Source organism: Bos grunniens, chromosome 2 (genome assembly GCF_055505025.1).
Source record: "Bos grunniens cultivar Pamir isolate PY7600 chromosome 2, Bosgru_T2T1.0, whole genome shotgun sequence".
In the NCBI taxonomy this organism is placed as follows: Eukaryota; Metazoa; Chordata; class Mammalia; order Artiodactyla; family Bovidae; genus Bos; species Bos grunniens.
Genome location: NC_141166.1, coordinates 119096540 through 119115629, shown reverse-complemented (window position 1 = coordinate 119115629; position 19090 = coordinate 119096540). Strand labels below are relative to the sequence as shown.

General features: G+C 38.2%; 1 protein-coding gene across 8 annotated transcripts in view; it reads left to right on the top strand.

Moving 5' to 3' along the window:
- The first annotated feature begins 280 nt into the window (after positions 1–280).
- Positions 281–19090, top strand: part of CCDC141 (coiled-coil domain containing 141) — a 225572-nt gene continuing 206762 nt past the window's right edge. For all 8 annotated transcript variants that reach the window (XR_015148410.1, XM_086360957.1, XM_086360959.1 and 5 more), the window contains exons 1-2: positions 281–515; positions 2871–2993. Coding sequence is in view for 7 of the 8 variants with exons in the window: in XM_086360957.1 (XP_086217083.1) it covers positions 414–515; positions 2871–2993 (225 nt within the window). In the remaining variant the exon portion in view is untranslated. The remainder of the gene's footprint in view (positions 516–2870; positions 2994–19090) is intronic.

The following is a 19090-nucleotide window of genomic DNA, read 5'->3' as shown; positions in this document are numbered from 1 at the left end:
AATGACTGGCTGGTTTCAAAGTTCACCATCACTGTATAGATTCAGTGGCTAAAGTATCTTGGGTTGTCAGGATGTAATTCTTTTTCCATTTGCTATCAAACATCAGCTGATAGGCAGAGAGCTAGAAGCTGCCCTCTGCGTTTAAGATAATGGCCAAAATAACAAGCGCTCAGTATTACCATACTAGGGGTGTGGCGATTCTCTCCCGTTCTTTCCTCTCTCTCTCATGATAAACTCAATGAGGTTGTCTATTTTTAACCTCCTGTTCTTTCCTTTTGGCAGAGTAATCAGTACGAGCGGAGCTCTTTGCCTGAATGAATCCAAGTAACCCCAGTGGTTGCCTTCTGAAATGAGCAGCAGCCACACATCTGCACAGAGGCTGTCCGACACTTAAACTCTGGTTCTAACGTACCATGTCCAGCCAAGAGAGTCCTGCTGTGGAGTTTTCTACAACAACAGTCAGTTCAGTAGCTGTGCAGGCTGGGGACTCCAAAATCGTTATAGCTGTCATAAAGGTAAGCAGACAACTTCCTTTTATTCTGTGTGGCTGTAGACTTCTTGTTCTGCTGATAATCCTAAAAAACATTCCACAAAATCAGCAGTACACAGCATATGGAAAATAACCCAGCAAGTACATCTTAATGCTTCTTTAAATTGGCAACTGAGAGGACCCTCTAAGTTTCAGCTAGTTGCTAGAGTTTCTCTTTCAGTTAGCCATAAAACATCTACAGCAGCTTGATTTTTCAGAAAAGCAATAACAAATCCTATTGTATACTTTCAGTTTGGTTTTTAAAGGCAAAACATTTGTGACCACAGGTTCGTGATTGCTAGGCTTAAGAGTCCAGTGGACCTGTGAAATGTCTGTGATTTTTGAGAGTGGATGTGATGAAGGAGGGAAGAGATAAGGGGCGGCATTGTTTTCAGCGTGACGGAGCACAGGGAACTCCTAACAAGAGACAGTGACACTTGCCCTCTGCAGCTCTGGTTTTGACATGGTGAAGGCACTAGTAAATCCTTGTCACACTGGTGAGAGAATGAAGACCCTACCAGGGAAGATGCGAGGGGCATGTGTCTAACTTGCCCTTAACCACAGGAAATTGAAGCCACTTGGGACTTAAAGGTTTCTGTATGTTTTATGTCAAGCAGTTTGCCCTTTGCAAAGATGAGCACACGTCTTTAGGTTCAAGAATGTATGCATGATTTTATTCCCTATGAATATGTCCTATGAAAATTCCTGAAGCCTTTTGCTTGGATTTAGACAACTCACCACCTCAAGAATTCAGGGTTTAATGAAGGGAATCAGTGCTCACCAGCCTGTTACTTTCAAGACCCCGCCAGGCTTAACCAAATGAATTTTCTGGCCTTTTGTAAGAAGCATGGACAATAAAGCCTGTTTAATTTCACCTAATTGCTGAAAATTTTATGTTATTTTGAAAATTCGAAACAAGAAGGCAGTACTTGACACTGAACAAAATGATTCAGTCTAGAAGCACTGAAAGCACGGAATGCAAAGTGTTCCTACCAAGGCCGCTTGCCCAGGGCTCTTGAGACTTGGTCTCACAATAACAGGGCCTCTGCTGAGTCCCTTCACCTCTATTCTTTTCAAAGGCAATGGATGGATGTGGAAAACAGCCAGAAGCAAAAGCAGCAATACTGATAACTTGCATGTCATTTTATGATGCTCTGAGTAACTGCAATTATCAGCAGTGAGGGAAAAAGAGGAAAAATTACTGTTATTTTTTTTAATTCACTTTTCTTTCCCTCAAATATGCAACATTTATTTGAGTAGGATGAGGAAGAATGCATATAGAATAAATGATAAAAGAATCAGGGCTAAATTAACAGTAAGAAAAAAAAAAAACTCTAAAATTAGACTGGAAACTCTTAACTAAAACTGTTTTTAAGATAGTTCCCTCCATCCTGCCTCCTCAGCTCCCTAAGTTCACTGCTGTGCTGTTTGAAATAAACTCCAAGCTGTTCAAAATGGAAAGTGTGTCTTAATAGAAGTGCTTGTGTCTGATTTATGTGGGCTTCTGGTTTCTAAACAGTCTCAGGGTACTAATGGTCTGGGATAGACATGTAGCTTTCTCATTTCTCCTCAGCAATTCACTTAGCCAAGTGCATGTGCCCGCTACTTCTTCCTCTTGCTGAATCGATATTGCTTCTTAAAAAAGCAATTCCTTAGGAAATGCAATGATGAATTATATCTTGGGGTAGGACACTGAAAGGGTCCTTCATGTGGAAAACAAGTTGAGTGCATTCAAATGGCAGTTGTCACACATCCAACTTCACTGATATTTTTGTACATGCTTTATTGAATATTCAATGATAAAATTTGAAAAATATTATGTTTTAACTTTGAAATAAACTAAGAATCACTTGCTTCCTCTGCTCTTTATTCTTTCTGATTGATTCAGCAAGGTTAAAGACACTAATCAGCATAAATTACATTTATGAAACCTTTTCCCTTTGGTGAAGTTCACACCTTACTTGCTCAAATCACTATTTTTATAGAATTTGTTTTTTTGAGCAAGAGAATGTAAACTTGTGTGAGTTATTCTATAATTTTTTACTATTCAATAATATATAACCTATTGTAAATGTTCCTCATTTGGGAACTTTTAATTTAAATCTAATATGCTAAGAGAAAAGAATTTATCCTATGAATGAAAAAAAGAAAAGCCAGGGCACGGATTTATATTAGAACTGTTCTGTTCTAATTTAAGTAAGACCTATCTCTATAGAAAGGTTAAACTCTTCACAGTGTAACTGGAAGCTTTGAAAAAAAAAGGGGGGAAGGAAAAGGAGAAGGGTGAAAGGGAAGGAGTAAGGGGAGCTAAAAGTGCATTTTATTCCATTTTTATTTTTAGTGTGGCAAATGGATACAGCTTCAGTTGGCTGAATCACAGCCCAATCTTCTAGAAATTGGAAGCAATCAAGATGAAACCAAAAAACTTCTTCACGATCATGAACTTCTTTTGGCCAAACTCAAGGTAAGATATTAAGATATGAAGGAGATACAAAATTAAGAAGAAATTAAAAGCTATTTCTTACACTTCCCCTTGATTCTCCCTTATGTCACTGACCTATTGGCTATTTTAACTTCATGCCAGATAGATAATGGAAAAACACTACAGTTGAGCAAACACCAACATTGGAGAAAAGTAACAAGATTTTTTTTAAACTATCCCTAATGTGATAGAAAATATGTAGTGATAATATTTTCACTGTGGATAAATAAGTACTTTCTTTTTTCCTGGCTGCCTCCATGAAAAAAAAATTCCATCATTTCCATTTCATGCAATGTACTGTCAAGCTACAATAACAGACCCAAACTTCTATTGTTAATGATACCTGCTGGCAAAAATAATATAGAGGGTTTTTCCCTCTTGAACTATTGAAAAGATCTGATTTTACATTTATTATTAAGAGTTCTTGAAACCAAAGAATAGTTTTAGTGAAGAGTTATTATTGCATATATGTTGTGACTATTTAGTTAAGAATCTAAAAACAATATTGGTTTGAGATTGCCAGATAAGATATCTAATCAGAGACAAGAATATAGTTTGTGGGGTCCAGCACAAAGTGAAAAGCAGGAAGAAGCTTTTTCTTGGCCTGTCACAGTGTTTTTAAAATCTGTTATTTAATGTCTGGCTGCTTTGGGCAGGGGAATACGTTGGGGTCAGTGCTGCTGCTGCTAAGTCGCTTCAGTCGTGTCTGACTGTGACCCCAGAGACAGCAGCCCACCAGGCTCCACCGTCCCTGGGATTCTCCAGGCAAGAACACTGGAGTGGGTTGCCATTTCCTTCTCCAGCCCCTCACAGACACTGGGCCGCAGCCCCAGCTCAGTGTATAGGGGTGTGGACCTCCCCAACCTTTCTGAGCTGTGCCCTGACACCTGCCAGGGCAGAGGGCAGAGGTCATTGAGCAGGGGCAGGGGAGCAGACAGGATAACAAAGAGTTTCTCTCCCTGGAGGGATGGACCACATGGTGAGTGAGGCTCCCATCCCTCAGCACTTCCTCTGTTGCCATTGAACTTTACTTGCAGAACACACAGTCAAAGGTAAAATTGTTAAGAACTTCAAGACAGTAATAGGTAAAACATTAAACCCTAAGTAGTTTTTCCTTCTGAGAATGGAACCCAGTGCAGCCGTGAACCCTGTGAGTGATAACCCTCGTAGGCAAATGAGTGTCATTCCTAAAATCAAAGAGGCTGGATTCAGAAGTCTACAATGACTAGGTATTCTGTGTCATTAGCACTTTAATGTTACTTGCTTCTTTGAACATCTAGGCTGGAATTTACACTTGCTTTCTAGATTTAGAGGCAGAGCTGATAGGCATCTGACAAGTACCAGCAGCAGTAGTAAAAGTAAAGGATAAATCAGACTGAGAAGTTAAAGAATTAGTACTAGAGCAGGAGGATATTAGAGTCCAGAATTTATTCTCCTGTGTAGATAGCTCCTTGTCCTTCAAGGTAGAAATCCCTGGTGACCAGGAAGTCCTTCGTGTATCTTAAAAAACACATGCTGATGTAAGCAGTCATTGAACCAGGGATCAAGAGACTAATTTTGCTTCCCTTGTGGCTCAGATGGTAAAGAATCGGCCTGTAATGCAGGAAACTTTGGTTCAATCCCTGGGTTGGGAAGATCTCCTGGAGAAGGTAATGGCTACCCACTCCAGTATTCTTGCCTGGAGAACCCCATGGACAGTGGAGCCTGGTGGGCTACAGTCCCTGCGGTTGCAGAGTTGAACATGACTGAGCGACTAAGCACGCACACACATGCCAATAGCTAGTTTAGTTTGGCTAACAATTCAAGGTTTTGCTGCTACAGAAAAAGCTCAATTTTATGACTTGTGGAAATGCAACACTTCCCTACAATTCTTACTCATCCATAGAGGTTTACTTTCTCAAGGTCTCCTGTGTCCCCAGCCCCTTCATACTTACCTGCCAACTGTTTCTGAAGTTAACCCTGAAGCTGTATGTCTTCCCCAGGTCCTGCTAGCCGTCCATGCCCAGCCAGCCCTTTCAGGTCCACTGATGGGCTGTGCGTGGTGGGGAAGCTCACAGCAGCCTGGGTTTCTCAGGCTACCTCTTTTCCCCCAGCCCTATTCCTATCCAGACCTACAATTCCAGGGAGAATTCTCTCTTAAGCAGAGCAGTTCGTCTCTCCTTAACAACTGTGCTCAAATTTTCACACCTGAATCTACACAGGAGCACAGCTAGAAAAGTGTTTTCTATTAATGGGATTCATGCGCAGAAGGTGCTTGTGATTCTCAGTTGTAAAGTCTTGTCCTTTAATGCCAGTCTTCTGGACCTTAGGCTTTTATCTGTAAAGATGATTGGGAAAGGATGAATCAAAGGTTCGTATCTGTTGTGGATCTTGTCTTGATGTGCAGTGGAATAGTGGAACCATTCTTCCTCTCTGCCTGTGGGTCTAAGAACATGGGGTCTTAAGTAGAAAGACCTTTTGACTTCCTGCACATCTCTAGCCATGACCTCTTAGTGTCCATTTCCCGTAACCTCTCCTAACTCAACAAACCAGCCACTTACCCCCAAGAAATTTTTAGTAGTAGCATCATCTTGGTTAAAAAAAAATCAAGAAGTCTGAAGTCTGTTTCATATTTGCTGACAAAAGACTTTTTTAAATAAGAGGAATGTGAATTCCATATTGTAAATGGCTGGAGTAATTTAATTTACCAGTTATTATGTTGTTAGGGTAGGTACAGTCTTAACCTGTAGCAGGAAATTGTTGTACCGAGTTATTTTTAATGTGAGCTCTTTGAATGATAGGAACATTAGCAGTTCGATAAGCCAATAATATTTAATATTTAATATTCTCTCCAGTGTTTTCCATATGCACAGGGCCCTGAGATTTGTTCTAATTATAAAGAAGAATGTACTATCAGGAGTATCGGGACGGTGTAGGAGTTCTGTGCTGAGTCCACTCTGCTTTGGACAAAGTAGTTAGCCTTTCTGGTCTCGGGTTCTTTATTTGAAAAATTATGATAGTAATTAATACCTTCAAACATCTACAAAGGAAATCTGGGGGAGAAATGCAATGATTTACAGAAGTGCTTGTTGCCTTGAAAAGAAAAAGTACTTAATTATTCTGTTGATACTTAATATATCAGAGAAATTTGGGTATTTTATTTTATAAGGAAGGTATTTTCTGCCTTCCATTAAAATTATCTCAAATCCTAATAATTTAGACTAAAGGGAAAAATTCTGGTGACACAGAATTTGTTAGCGTGTTTCTAATGTTGGTAATGTCTATGCCCCAGAGACCTTATTTTCCTTTCAACAGAGTACTTAACCATTTCTACGGAGTGTCCAGAGAGAAATATTTCCCTATTTTCAGTGGGGGAAAATATAAACATGTGGAGAAAATATTCATTCCCTAAAGGTGTCTAGATTCTCAAACCACACTCAATTATTATTTTAATGAGAAAGAAGGAATTCAGGAAAGGGAAGAGCGAAGTGTAAGCAGGTAACAAAGATCTGTTTGTGGCCCCTGTCAGCACCACATCCTCAGGTGGCTCAAGGAGGAAAGAAGGGTCAGAAATGCCTGAGGAATGTTTCTGAAAACATTCTGCCCCTTATCATCCGTCTGACTACTAACTGCATTGCTATTGTGCAAAGGAATTACAACTGTGGTGGTGTTTAGTCACTAAGTCACGTCTAACTCTTTTGTGACCCCATGGACTGTAGCCCACTAGGCTCCTCTGTCTGTGGGATTTCCCAGGGAAGAATACTGGAGTGGGTTGCCATTTCTTTCTCCAGGGCATCTTCTGACCCAGGGATCGAACCCATGTCTCCTGCATTGGCAAGTGGATTCTTTACTATCTGAGCCACCAGGAAAGTCCAACTACAAGAGCCAAGAAAACCTCTGGACCCTGGCTCCTGTATTTGTTTTTAATATATAATACTAGCATTCAGTGAAGAATGACCCTTGAAAATATAAAACACGAAAAAGTTCACCTCTGACTTGACTCATAAATCTATTGACTTCCTGATTCCAATTTCATCTCTGACCCAGTGAATGTTTATTTTTGTCCTATTTTTCTTTACTTAGTTAAAAATGAATAGTCAAAATATATTAGTAGTGGTAGTCCTACTAAAACTTATTTCTTAAATAAGGAATAGTGTGATTTTTCTCCTATAAACTGCTATAAAATATGTAAATGCATATTTAGTATGAATGAATCATTTAAAAAAATTTTGTGGTAAATTTGCAATTTCAACCATTTTTTTCATTTCTGAAAATTTATCACTCATCAAGGACCTATGATGTATTTAGCATGGATGAAAAGAGAAAATGAAACATAAAGACATTAAAAAACTTATAGTTTAGTAAAAGAAATAAGATAAGAACACTATTATAATTAGAAGACAAAAGGTAATAAGTACTACATGCATTTATTTATTTATTATTTTTTGTTGGGGTATGGTTGCTTTACAATATTGTGGTGTTTTCTGCTGTACAACAGAGTGAATCGGCTATAAGTATACATATCTCCCTTTCCTCTGGACCCCCCTCCCACTGTCCCCACCCTCCATCCCACCAATCTAGGTCATCAGAAAATGCAGAGCTGAGATCCCTGTGCTATGCAACAGGTTCTCACTAGCTAGCTATTTTACTACATGGTACCGTATGTATGTCAGTCCCGGTCTCCCAATTCATCCCACCTCCCACTTCCTCCCCACCATGTCCACCCACTTGTTCCCTATGTCTGTATCTCTTTTCCTGCCCTGCAAATAGGTTCATCTGGACCCTTTTTCTAGATTCCACATATATGCGTTAACATACGCTCTTTGTTTTTCTCTTTCTGACTGACTTCACTGTGTAAGACATCCATGTCCATCCATGTCTCCACAGATGACCCAATTTTGTTCTTTTTAATGCCTAAGTAATATTCGTTGGGTATATATACCACATCTTTATCCATTCATCTGTCAACTATATTTAAATACAATTCAGTGGCATTAATTGTGTTCACAGTGTTGTGCATTACAGCTATCAACTTCCTACCCAAGTTTTCATCACCCCAAACAGAAACTCTGTACCTATTAAGCAAAGATTCCCACTCCCTTCCCTGGTTAATCTCTCTAATCTACTTTCTGCCCTTAAGAATTTGTCTATTTTAGGTATTTCATGTAAATAGAATCATATAATGTTTATCCCTTTGTGTCTGGCTTATTTCACTTACCATATGTTTTCAAGATTCATTCATGTAGCAGGTATCAGAATTTCATTCCTTTTTATGAATGAATAATATTTAAATATATGGATATGCCACATTTTATTTATTCATTCATCTGACCATGGACACTTGGGTTATTTACACTTTTCAGATATTGTAAATAATGCTACAGGAACAGTGGTATACAGGTATCTGTTTGAATACCTGCTTTCAATTCTTTTGAAGTGGAATTGCTTGGTTGTCGGGCTTTTCTATGCTAACTCTTTGAGAAAACACCAAAATGTTTTTCACAGTGGCTGGCCATATTACATTCCTACCAGCAATGTACTGTGTGTTCCAGTTTCTTCACATCATTGCTAAACTTGTTATTTTCTGTGTGTGTATTTGAGTGTATTTAATTATAACCATCCTATTTGATGAAGCAGTATCTCAGGGTTGATTTGTATTTCTCTAATGACTGATGATGTTAAACATCTTTTCATGTGCTTACTGGACAGTCGTATATCTTCTTTGGAGAAATGTCTTTGCCCACTTTTTAACTGGGGTGTTTGATTTTTGTTATTGAGTTATAAGAATTCTTCGCATATTCTGGATATAAATTCTTATAAAATCCTCATTATAGGATTTGCAGATATTTTCTCCCATTCTGTAGATTATCATTTAACTTTGTTCATAATAAAGTAAGACTGTGTGACTTGAATTATATATATTTACATGTTGAAAAAAAATTTATAGGATGTGTATTGTGAATGTGATAGAATGCTTTAGGACAGGGTTGGAAGAAGAATAACATATTTTACAAGATCTGTGTCATAGCAATGATTTATCCTAAATGTTTACTTCATATAGGAGACTTATTTTCTCTCCTTTCTGTTTTCCTGTAAGACCCACAAGTTAGGAAATTCTTCTCTCTCAGAAATGTTGGAAAAATGCTTTTGGCCACGTCTCCTCTTCCTATAGGAGTGAAGGGCACTGTGTTACCGATTGGTGAGACTAGGGGAGGTATCCAGCATGGGAAAGCCAGCCTCAAGGGCTTTCTCTGCAGACCATGACTGCCTGTGGCTGCAGGTTCTCTACTCTTTCTGCTTCTGCTGATTTGGCCAGATGTCCCTGCATGGCAGAACAGGCCACAGTCTGGCCTACACAGAGCAGCCAAATATATGTCTATACTTCAGACCCAGTTCTCTTCAGAGGCAGGTCCCAAGGACTAGGTTTTAAAGAAAATAGTAGAAAGTCAAATCAAACCTGTCCTCCAGCTTTGCCAGTAACAACAGCAGATATTTTGATCCATATGCTTGGATTCTGATGTCTGTTTCTCAATTGATTTGGAATCTTGAGGGGAGAGAGGTGAAATCAATTGTCACCTTCCAAATTCCGGCACTTAACTGATGTGTGGTTTAAAGGAATCTGTGTTGTAGTGCTCTCTACATGTAAGGTACCTGTCATAGTTTGCTGATCATTTTGACGAAGGTCGTGGAAACAATAAAGAACCCCTGCAGAGTTCTTGGGGGAGTGGGAACTAGTGGGCAGTGTGATTTCTCTTTTAGGCTTTTGAGAATAGAGGGCTTTTCCATTTAAAACAAAAATATTATTCTCACAACTAAGAAATAGCAAAACGTCCTAGTGATTCTCCCTGGCTGACATAGTACTTTCCTAGTAGGGTACAGGGTATTTCTTTTCCCAGACATTAAATTCCAGTGCATAGTATGGAGCTGTGGGGTTCTAAGAAAGTCTAAGAAATAGAATTTCTTTAGAATAGAGTAGAAATAGCATTCTTTAGATTTTGAGAGTGCCATAGGCAATCTTATAAAATATTGTTTTTATGAGATAAGTTGGCTTAAGAGGCTAAAGAGTCCATGCCAATAGGCTTCTCAGACATGAAGTAAAGGCACATTAAGATTTGGGCTAAGCAGCCCAAAGTGGTTTGTCTATAGAATATGTCCATACTTAATGAAGTGTTGATTCAAGTTGATTTATTAGAGGGGAAGGAGTTCTATAAGGAGACATTTTTGTCAGCACAGAGACTGAAGAGTAAAAAATTTGGCAAGGATACCCTCTATCTTACCCGTGTCTTGGTTTAGCAGTCAAGGTTGGGCTCCTTGGGAGAAGCTGAAGGGTCCATGGGAAATATGAAACACTCATCATGTTTCTCTGTGGCTGGGACACCAAGTGACACAGAGTCAGAAGGAACTGAAGCTTTTTCCACACTTCTTTTTTTTTTCTTTTTTCCACACTTCTGAAGGGAACAGAGAAGGGCTCGGTTATAGCAAATACTGATTTGACAACCCTGGAAGGACCCAATATTTGGCAAGATATGGTAGATTTAAGGTGACCATGATGTCTTTGGCACTCCTCCCATTGAGAAGTGGGGTCTAAGTTCATTCCCTTAAAACCGGGCAGACTCTGACTGCTTTGAGCAAATAAATATAGCATAGATGATGATGATGCGGTGCCAGTTTCCAGTCCAGTCTCAAGAGACTTTTACTTTTACTTCCTAAATAAATTCCAAATAGTAATCCCAAATAGTCACTCCTGGAACCTAACCTATTGAGTAAGTCAAGGAACATTACAGAGAGGCCCATGTGGAGATGAACTGAGTATCCCAGCAGCAGCTCTGGCTGGCCAGTCATGTGAGCGAGGCATCTGGAAATTGATTCTCCAGACCTGGCTGGACTTCCAACCTGACCTCTACAGAGTGGGCACAAGTATTACCCACTTAGCCCAGCCTGAGAATTAATTGTGAGCAAAATAAATAATTGTCATTTTAGGTCTTCAGAATGTGCAGTGGTTTGTCACACAGCAATAGACAACTGGAACAGAGGGAAACAGCAATGCTGGCATCCTCTCAGGATTTTGAAGGCAGCCCTCATGAATGAAAACAGACAGGCAGAAGAAAAGAAGAGTTTTCATGGGGAGACAGTTGAGAAGTAGAGCTAGGATTCTCTAAAATGAAAGATGGTATGATAATACTAATGATAGAGAAAAATAAAACTTTGAAGTTTGTGAATGATCTACTCTTAGAAAAATGAAAGCAGATTCAGAGATATCTGTTATAATGCTAGTCTCTTTGACTTGAATTTGATACTCTTTCTTGATCAGGAGGAAAAATCTTTAGTTATAACTCAGCACACAGGGATGTGCGCAAAATATTATGGATATATTGTAGAAGGAGTGACTAATTCTTCCAGGAAAACCAGGGGAAGCTTGACAGAGAAAGTGATATATGAGCTGTTTTACAGGTGAGTATGAGTTTTCCAGACATCATTGACCAATTTAAAGGACAAACAATGAACTAGAGGGAAAATACTTGTAATTTATATGACAACAAAAGGGTTATTATACTCCTTTATATTGATGAGAGACAAATAAATATAAATACTAGACTATTCACAGAAGAGAGACAAACTGCCAGTAAGCATGTAAAAAGATGATCAACATCAATAATGCTCTAAGAAATGAAACTAGATAATGATAAAAAGTAAATCATTCATTGTCTTACTTCCTGTTGTTCAGTTGCTAAGTCATGTCTGACTCTTTGTGACCCCATGGACTGTAACACGCCAGGCTCTTCTATCCTCTACTGTATCCCAGAGTTTGCGCAAATTCATGTCCATTGAGTTGGTGATGCTATCTAACCATCTCATCCTCTGCTGCCCCCTTCTCTGTCTATCCACCATGATAAGTTAAAATACTGGTAACATCTGGTAATGGTGAGAATGTGAGGAAAGCAGCATTCTATACTGTTGGTGAGAATCTGGATTATCAAAATTATTTTGGAAACTTGCAAGCATTAAAATGTAAAATGCTCACATCCTGAGACTCAGCAACCTCACCTCTGGGAATCTATCCTTGAAAATAAAAACACTAGTAAAGATACAGATATGAAGTTGCTTTGTTATGATATTAAGCATCTTTTCACATGTTTCTGATAGAATAACTTAACTGGAAACAAAAAAATGTCCAACAATGGGGGAATGAAGTATAAGAAGATTATTTGTGTTTCTTTTACACTGTAGGAGAGTATATTGAGCCCTAGGTATATTATTGCTGTGACATGGACAAACTCTTGAGTGTTTAAACCAGTGCTGGTTGGGCTTTACATTGTCGCCAACATATTCCTCTTTGAAAACTGGGTCAAAAGTCACGATCATAACTAGCATTTTTGAGGTCATACACCTGTAGCTTCCAAGCTGTTACTTAGAAAGTAGTCCTCCTTTAAAATACAAATCTACAAACAAAATGTTTTTCAGAAAGTAGAACACATAGTCCTTAGTTATGAAAAAAAGGGTTTTGGTCTAAGATTTGGACTGAAAAGGCAGAATTCTGATGTTCAAGATATACAAGTGAGGGGTGGCCAAGGTTAGATGATAGCACAGAATCTACTCACCCCACTCCCAATCTTCAATATACACCGAGTTAGATTAAATGTCAGGATAAAAATTTACCTTTTGCATTCTATTCAGATGATAACAGATACTTCTGCTCTGGAAAAAACATACTTAATCAAGAATGAGCGAATTTTGTTTTGTTTATTTAAGTCTACTATACTCCCACCTAATTAGCCTTAGCCATAATGCATCTTGTCTAAACAACAGACTTATTTTAGATTTACTTTAAGTATAAATGTGTAAAACTCAAGATGTTTTCAAATAACATGGCTCTGTCATTCTCATGAGAAGTCTAGCTATTACTCCTCAGGAGAATACGGCGAACTTCTGATTCTGTGGTTAGACCTATCCTTCAAATGATTAATACCTGAGTCCTCCATCTCCCGCCTAACATATATTTGAAGTTTGGGGACTTGACTAAGATTAGAATTTTTGTCTTTTAAAAAAAATGTCTTAAAATTGGATACTCATTCTATTTCCAGGAAAGACGGATTGAATACCCTCCACTCTGTCTCCATTAAATGTAGCTATAAACCTGGCAGAATGTATGTGTGCTGAGGATGCTGAAAATGAGAGACTACCACGTAGATTAGGGAAAGTGTCCAGAATTCCAAAGATCACCAAGCCAATATTGTTGTTGCTTTTCTTCCCTCTCTTCAGTATTACTCAGCTCAGATCAAAAGCAAATTTACACCCTGAAGAATGCATCAGATATGGGCAGAAAAATTTTCAGAAAAGTCTTCTCTTTCAGATCTGAGACCTAGAATGAGGACTTCTGTGAATTAGAAAGGGAGGAAATATCTTGATTTTTTTTTTTTTTGCCTCATGTTTTCCTATTCTCTGCTCCAACCCAGGCAATTCCCAAATGTTGGTAAAGACGGAGGCAGTAGGCAGGTGTCTAAATCTCTGAGAGAGGGGATCTTATCTCTGACCAAGGAACCGTGGTCCCCAGTTTAGTCACTCAGTTGTGTCCAACTCTTTGTGATCCCATGGACTGCACCACAACAGGCTTTCCAGTGCATCACCAACTCCCGGAGCTTGCTCAACTCATGTCCATCAAGTCGGTGATGCCATCCAACCATCTCATCCTCTGTCGTCCTCTTCTCCTCCTGCGTTCAGTCTTTTCCAGTAACACTGTCTTTTCCAGTAAATCAGTTCTTCACATCAGGTAGCCAAAGTATTGGAGCTTCAGCATCAGTCCTTCCAATGAATATTCAGGATTGATTTCTTTTAGGATTGAGTATTTTGATCTCCTTGAAGTCCAAGGGACCCTCAAGAGTCTTTTCCAACACCACAGTTCAAAAGCATCAATTCTTTGGTGCTCAGCTTTCTTCATAGTCCAACTCTCATATCCATACATGAGTACTGGACAGGCCATAGCTTTGACTAAATGGAGCTTTGTCAGCAAAGTAATGTCTCTGCTTTTTAATATGCTGTCTAGGTTGATCATAGCTTTTCTTCCAAGGAGCAGGCATCTTTTAATTTCATGGCTGCAGTCCCCATCCACAGTAATTTTGGAGCCCAAGAAAATAAAGTCTCTCACTGTTTCCATTGTTTCCCCATCTATTTGCCATGAAGTGATGGGCCGGGATGCCATGATCTTAGTTTTTTGAATATTGAGTTTTAAGCCAGCTTTTTCAATCTTCTCCTTCACTTTCATCAAGAGGCTCTTTAGTTCTTCTTCGCTTTCTGCCATTAGGGTGAATGTCATCTGCATATCTGAGGTTGTTGATATTTTTCCCAGCAATCTTGATTCCAGCTTGTGCTTCATCCAGCCTGGCATTTTGCATGATGTACTCTGGATGTAAGTTAAATAAAGCAAGGTGATAGTGTACACCCTTGACATACTCCCTTCCCAGTTTGGAACAAGTCCATTGTTCCATGTCTGGTTCTAACTGTTGCTTGTTGACCTGCATACAGGTTTCTCAGAAGGCAGGTGAGGTGATCTGGTATTCCCATCTCTTTAAGAATTTTCCAATTTTTTGTGATCCACACAGTCAAAGGCTTTGGCATAGTCAATAAGGCAGAAGTAGATGTTTTTCTGGAATTCTCTTGCTTTTTGTATGATCCAACAGATGTTGGCAAAATGACCTCTGGTTTCTCTGCCTTTTTTAAATCCAGCTGGAAAATCTGGTAGTTCTCAGTTCATGTAATGTTGGAGCCTAACTTGGAGAATTTTGAACATTGTTCTGCTAATGTGTGAGATGAGTGCAATTGTATGGTAGTTTGAACATTCTTTGGCGTTGTCTTTCTTTGGGATTGGAATGAAAACTGACCTTTTCTAGTCCTGTGGTCCCAAAACTTGTCATAAATTCACATTCCTTTTTTCTCCCCTGTGTTCTCCCCACTGCTTGGTACTGCAGATACAGTGGTGGGAAGGAAATCAAAGCCCCAGGTTTCAGGCTAGAGGACCAGTAAGAGGGTGTCTGTGGTACATATTGCAGGCATGTGTCAAGCCGGTGAAATGGGAAGACAAAGAAGGTGAGAGAGCAGTCTCATGTTTCAGCTTGATAGTTCATGTTAGATAGATGGCTGTCTGATTTTCTTAAAGAAATCCTAATTATTCTATGAGTAGAGAAGGCACTCTAAAGAACCATGAGCTGTCAGATTCAGTGTCATAGGACATGTTTTTTTACTTTAAGTTTCACCTCAAAATATATCCCAAGTATTTATGTAATTGGAACTAGAGGAACCCAGACCACTGAAGGCTGTTGCTGACTGCTTTCTGAAAGCCTGAGATTTTTGATTCAGTGTTCCCATAAGCTATTAAACTTTTACTAATGTGTTAGACAGAAAACACTTCTTAGAGTAGCAATAAATAGAAATATATAATATGAACCACAAATGTAATTAATTTACATTTATATTTACATGTAATTTATTTTTCCAGTTCTATTGAAAGTTAATTGATATACATCACTATATAAATTTAAACCTTATAGCATGATAGTTTGATTTACATATATTGTAAAATGATCACCACCATAGGTCAGCTAACATCTATCTTCTCATACAGGTACAATAAGAAAAAAAAGAAAGAGAAGGGAAGGGGAAAAAAAATTATTGTGATGAGAACTGACTCTTTTAACTTTCCCCTGTATTATGCAGCAGTGTTAGCTATAGACATTGGATTGTATATTACACCTTACAACTGTAAATTTGTACGTTTGAACCACCAGTTTCCCCTCTCCACACCTTCTGCCTCTGATAACCATTGATCTGTTCTCTGCATCCATGAACTCAGTTTTTGTTTGGTTTTTAGATTCCACATGTGAAGGAGATCATATAGTTTTGTCTTTCTCTGACTTATTTCACTTAGCATAATGCCTTCAAGGTTTGCTCATGTTGCAAATGATAGAATTTGTTTTTTTAATGACTGAATACTATTCCATTGTATGTATATACACAATTTCTTTATCCATTCATCCATTGATGGACACTTACGTTGCTTCTATGTCTTGGCTATTGCAAATAATGCTGTTATGAACATGGAGGGCTGCAGATATCTTTTGAGTTACTGTTTTCACTTCCTTTGGTTATAGTCCCAGAAATGTATTGTTCAGTAGTTTTATTTGCAACATTTTGAGGATCTTCCATTCTGTTTTCCATAGTGGCTGTACCAGTTTTCAATCCTACCAGCAATGCAGAAAGATTCCCTTATCTCCACATCCATGCCAGCATTATTATCTCCTGACTTTTTGATGAGGGTCATTCTATCAGGTGTGAAGAGATATCTCTATGTGGTTTTAATTTGTATTTCCCTAATGACTAGTGAGCATCTTTTCATATACCTGTTGACCTGTAATGATGTTGAGCATCTTTTCATATGCCTGTTGACCTTTCAATATATTTTCTTTGGAGAAATGTCAGTTCAGATCCTTTGCCATTTTTAATTTTTTTTTTTTTGCTATTGAATTGTAAGAATTTTTATTCATTTTGGCTAGTAACCCATTATCAGATATATGATTTGAAAATATTATTTTCTCATTCCATAGATTGTCTTTTCACTTTGTTGATGATCTCTTTGAAAAATTCAACACCCATTTATAATGAAACCTCTCCAGAAAGCAGGCATAGAAGGAACGTACCTCAACATAATAAAAGCATATATGATAAACCCACAGCAAACACTATCCTCAAGTGAAAAAGTTGAAAGCATTTCCCCTAAAGTCAGGAACAAGACAAGGGTGCCCACTCTCACCACTACTATTCAACATAGTTTTGGAAGTTTTAGCCATAGCAATCAGAGCAGAAAAAGAAATAAAAGGAATCCAAATTGGAAAAGAAGAAATAAAACTCTCACTGTTTGCAGATGACATGATCCTCTACATAGAAAACCCTAAAGACTCCACCAGAAAATTACTAGAGCTAATCAATGAATATAGTACAGTTGCAGGATATAAAATTCATACACAGAAATCCCTTGCATTTCTATACACTAACAATGAGAAAACAGAAAGAAAAATTAAGGAAACAATTCCATTCACCACTGCAATGAAAAGAATAAAATACTTAGGAATATATCTACCTAAAGAAACAAAAGACCTATATATAGAAAACAATAAAATACTGATGAAAGAAATCAAAGAGGACACAAATAGATGGAGAAATATACCATGTTCATGGATTGGAAGAATCAATATAGTGAAAATGAGTATACTACCCAAAACAATTTATAGATTCAATGCAATCCCTATCAAGCTACCAATGGTATTTTTCACAGAACTGGAACAAATAATTTCACAATTTGTATGGAAATACAAAAACCCTTGAATAGCCAAAGCAATCTTAAGAAAGAAGAATAGAACTGGAGGAATCAACCTGCCTGACTTCAGGCTATACTACAAAGCTACAGTCATCAAGACAGTATGGTACTGGCACAAAGACAGAACTATAGATCAGTGGAACAAAATAGAAAGTCCAGAGATAAATCCACGCACCTATGCACACCTTATCTTTGACAAAGGAGGCAAGAATATACAAAGGAGAAAAGACAATCTCTTTAACAAGTGGTGCTGGGAAAACCTGTCAACCACGTGTAAAAGAATGAAACTAGAACACTTTCTAACACCATACACAAGAATAAACTCAAAATGGATTAAAGATCTAACCATAAGACCAGAAACTATAAAACTCCTAGAGGAGAACATAGGCAAAACACTCTCCAACATATATCACAGCAGGATCCTCTATCACTCACCTCCCAGAGTAATGGAAATAAAAGCAAAAATAAATAAATGGGACCTAATTAAACTTAAGAGCTTTTGCACAATGAAGGAAACTATAAACAAGGTGAAAAGACAGCCTTCAGAATGGGAGAAAATAATAGCAAATGAAGCAACTGACAAAGAATTAATCTCGAAAATATACAAGCAACTTCTACAGTTCAATTTCAGAAAAATAAATGACCCAACCAAAAAATGGGCCAAAGAACTAAATAGACATTTCTCCAAAGATGATATACAGATGGCTAACAAACACATGAAAAGATGATCAGCATCACTCATTATCAGAGAAATGCAAATCAAAACCACAATGAGGTACCATCTCACGCCGTCAGAATGGCTGCTATCCAAAAATCTACAAACAATAAATGCTGGAGAGGGTGTGGAGAAAGGGAACCCTCTTACACTGTTGGTGGGAATGCAAACTAGTACAGCAACTGTGGAGAACAGTGTGGAGATTCCTTAAAAAACTGGAAATAGAGCTGCCTTATGACCCAGCAATCCCACTGCTGGGCATACACACCGAGGAAATCAGAATTGAAAGAGACACGTGTACCCCAATGTTCATCGCAGCACTGTTTATAATAGCCAGGACATGGAAGCAACCTAGATGTCCATCAGCAGACGAATGAATAAGAAAGCTGTGGTACATATACACAATGGAATATTACTTAGCCATAAGAATACATTTGAATCAGTTCTAATGAGGTGGATGAAACTGGAGCCTATTATACAGAGTGAAGTAAGGCAAAGAAAAACACCAGGACAGTATATTAACACATATATATGGAATTTAGAAAGATGCTAATGATAACCCTAAATGCGAGACAGCAAAAGAGACACAGATGTATAGTACAGTCTATTGGACTCTGTGGTAGAAGGCAAGGGTGGGATCATCTGAGAGAATAGCATTGAAACATGTATATTATCATATGTGAAACAGATCTCCAGTCCAGGTTCAATGCATAAGACAGGGTGCTCAGGGTTGGTGCACTGGGATGACCCAGAGGGATGGGATAGGGAGGGAGGTGGGAGGGGGTTTCAAGCTGGGGAATACATGTACACCCATGGTTGATTCATGTCAGTGTATGGCAAAAACCACTACAATATTGTAATTACCCTCCAATTAAAATAAATTTAAAAAAGAAGTGTCAATTCGGATCCTTTGCCCATTTTTAATTTCTTTCTTTTCTTTTCTTTTTTTTTTTTTTTTTTTTGCTATTGAAATGTAAGAGCTTTTATTCATTTTGGCTATTAACCCTTTATCTGATATAT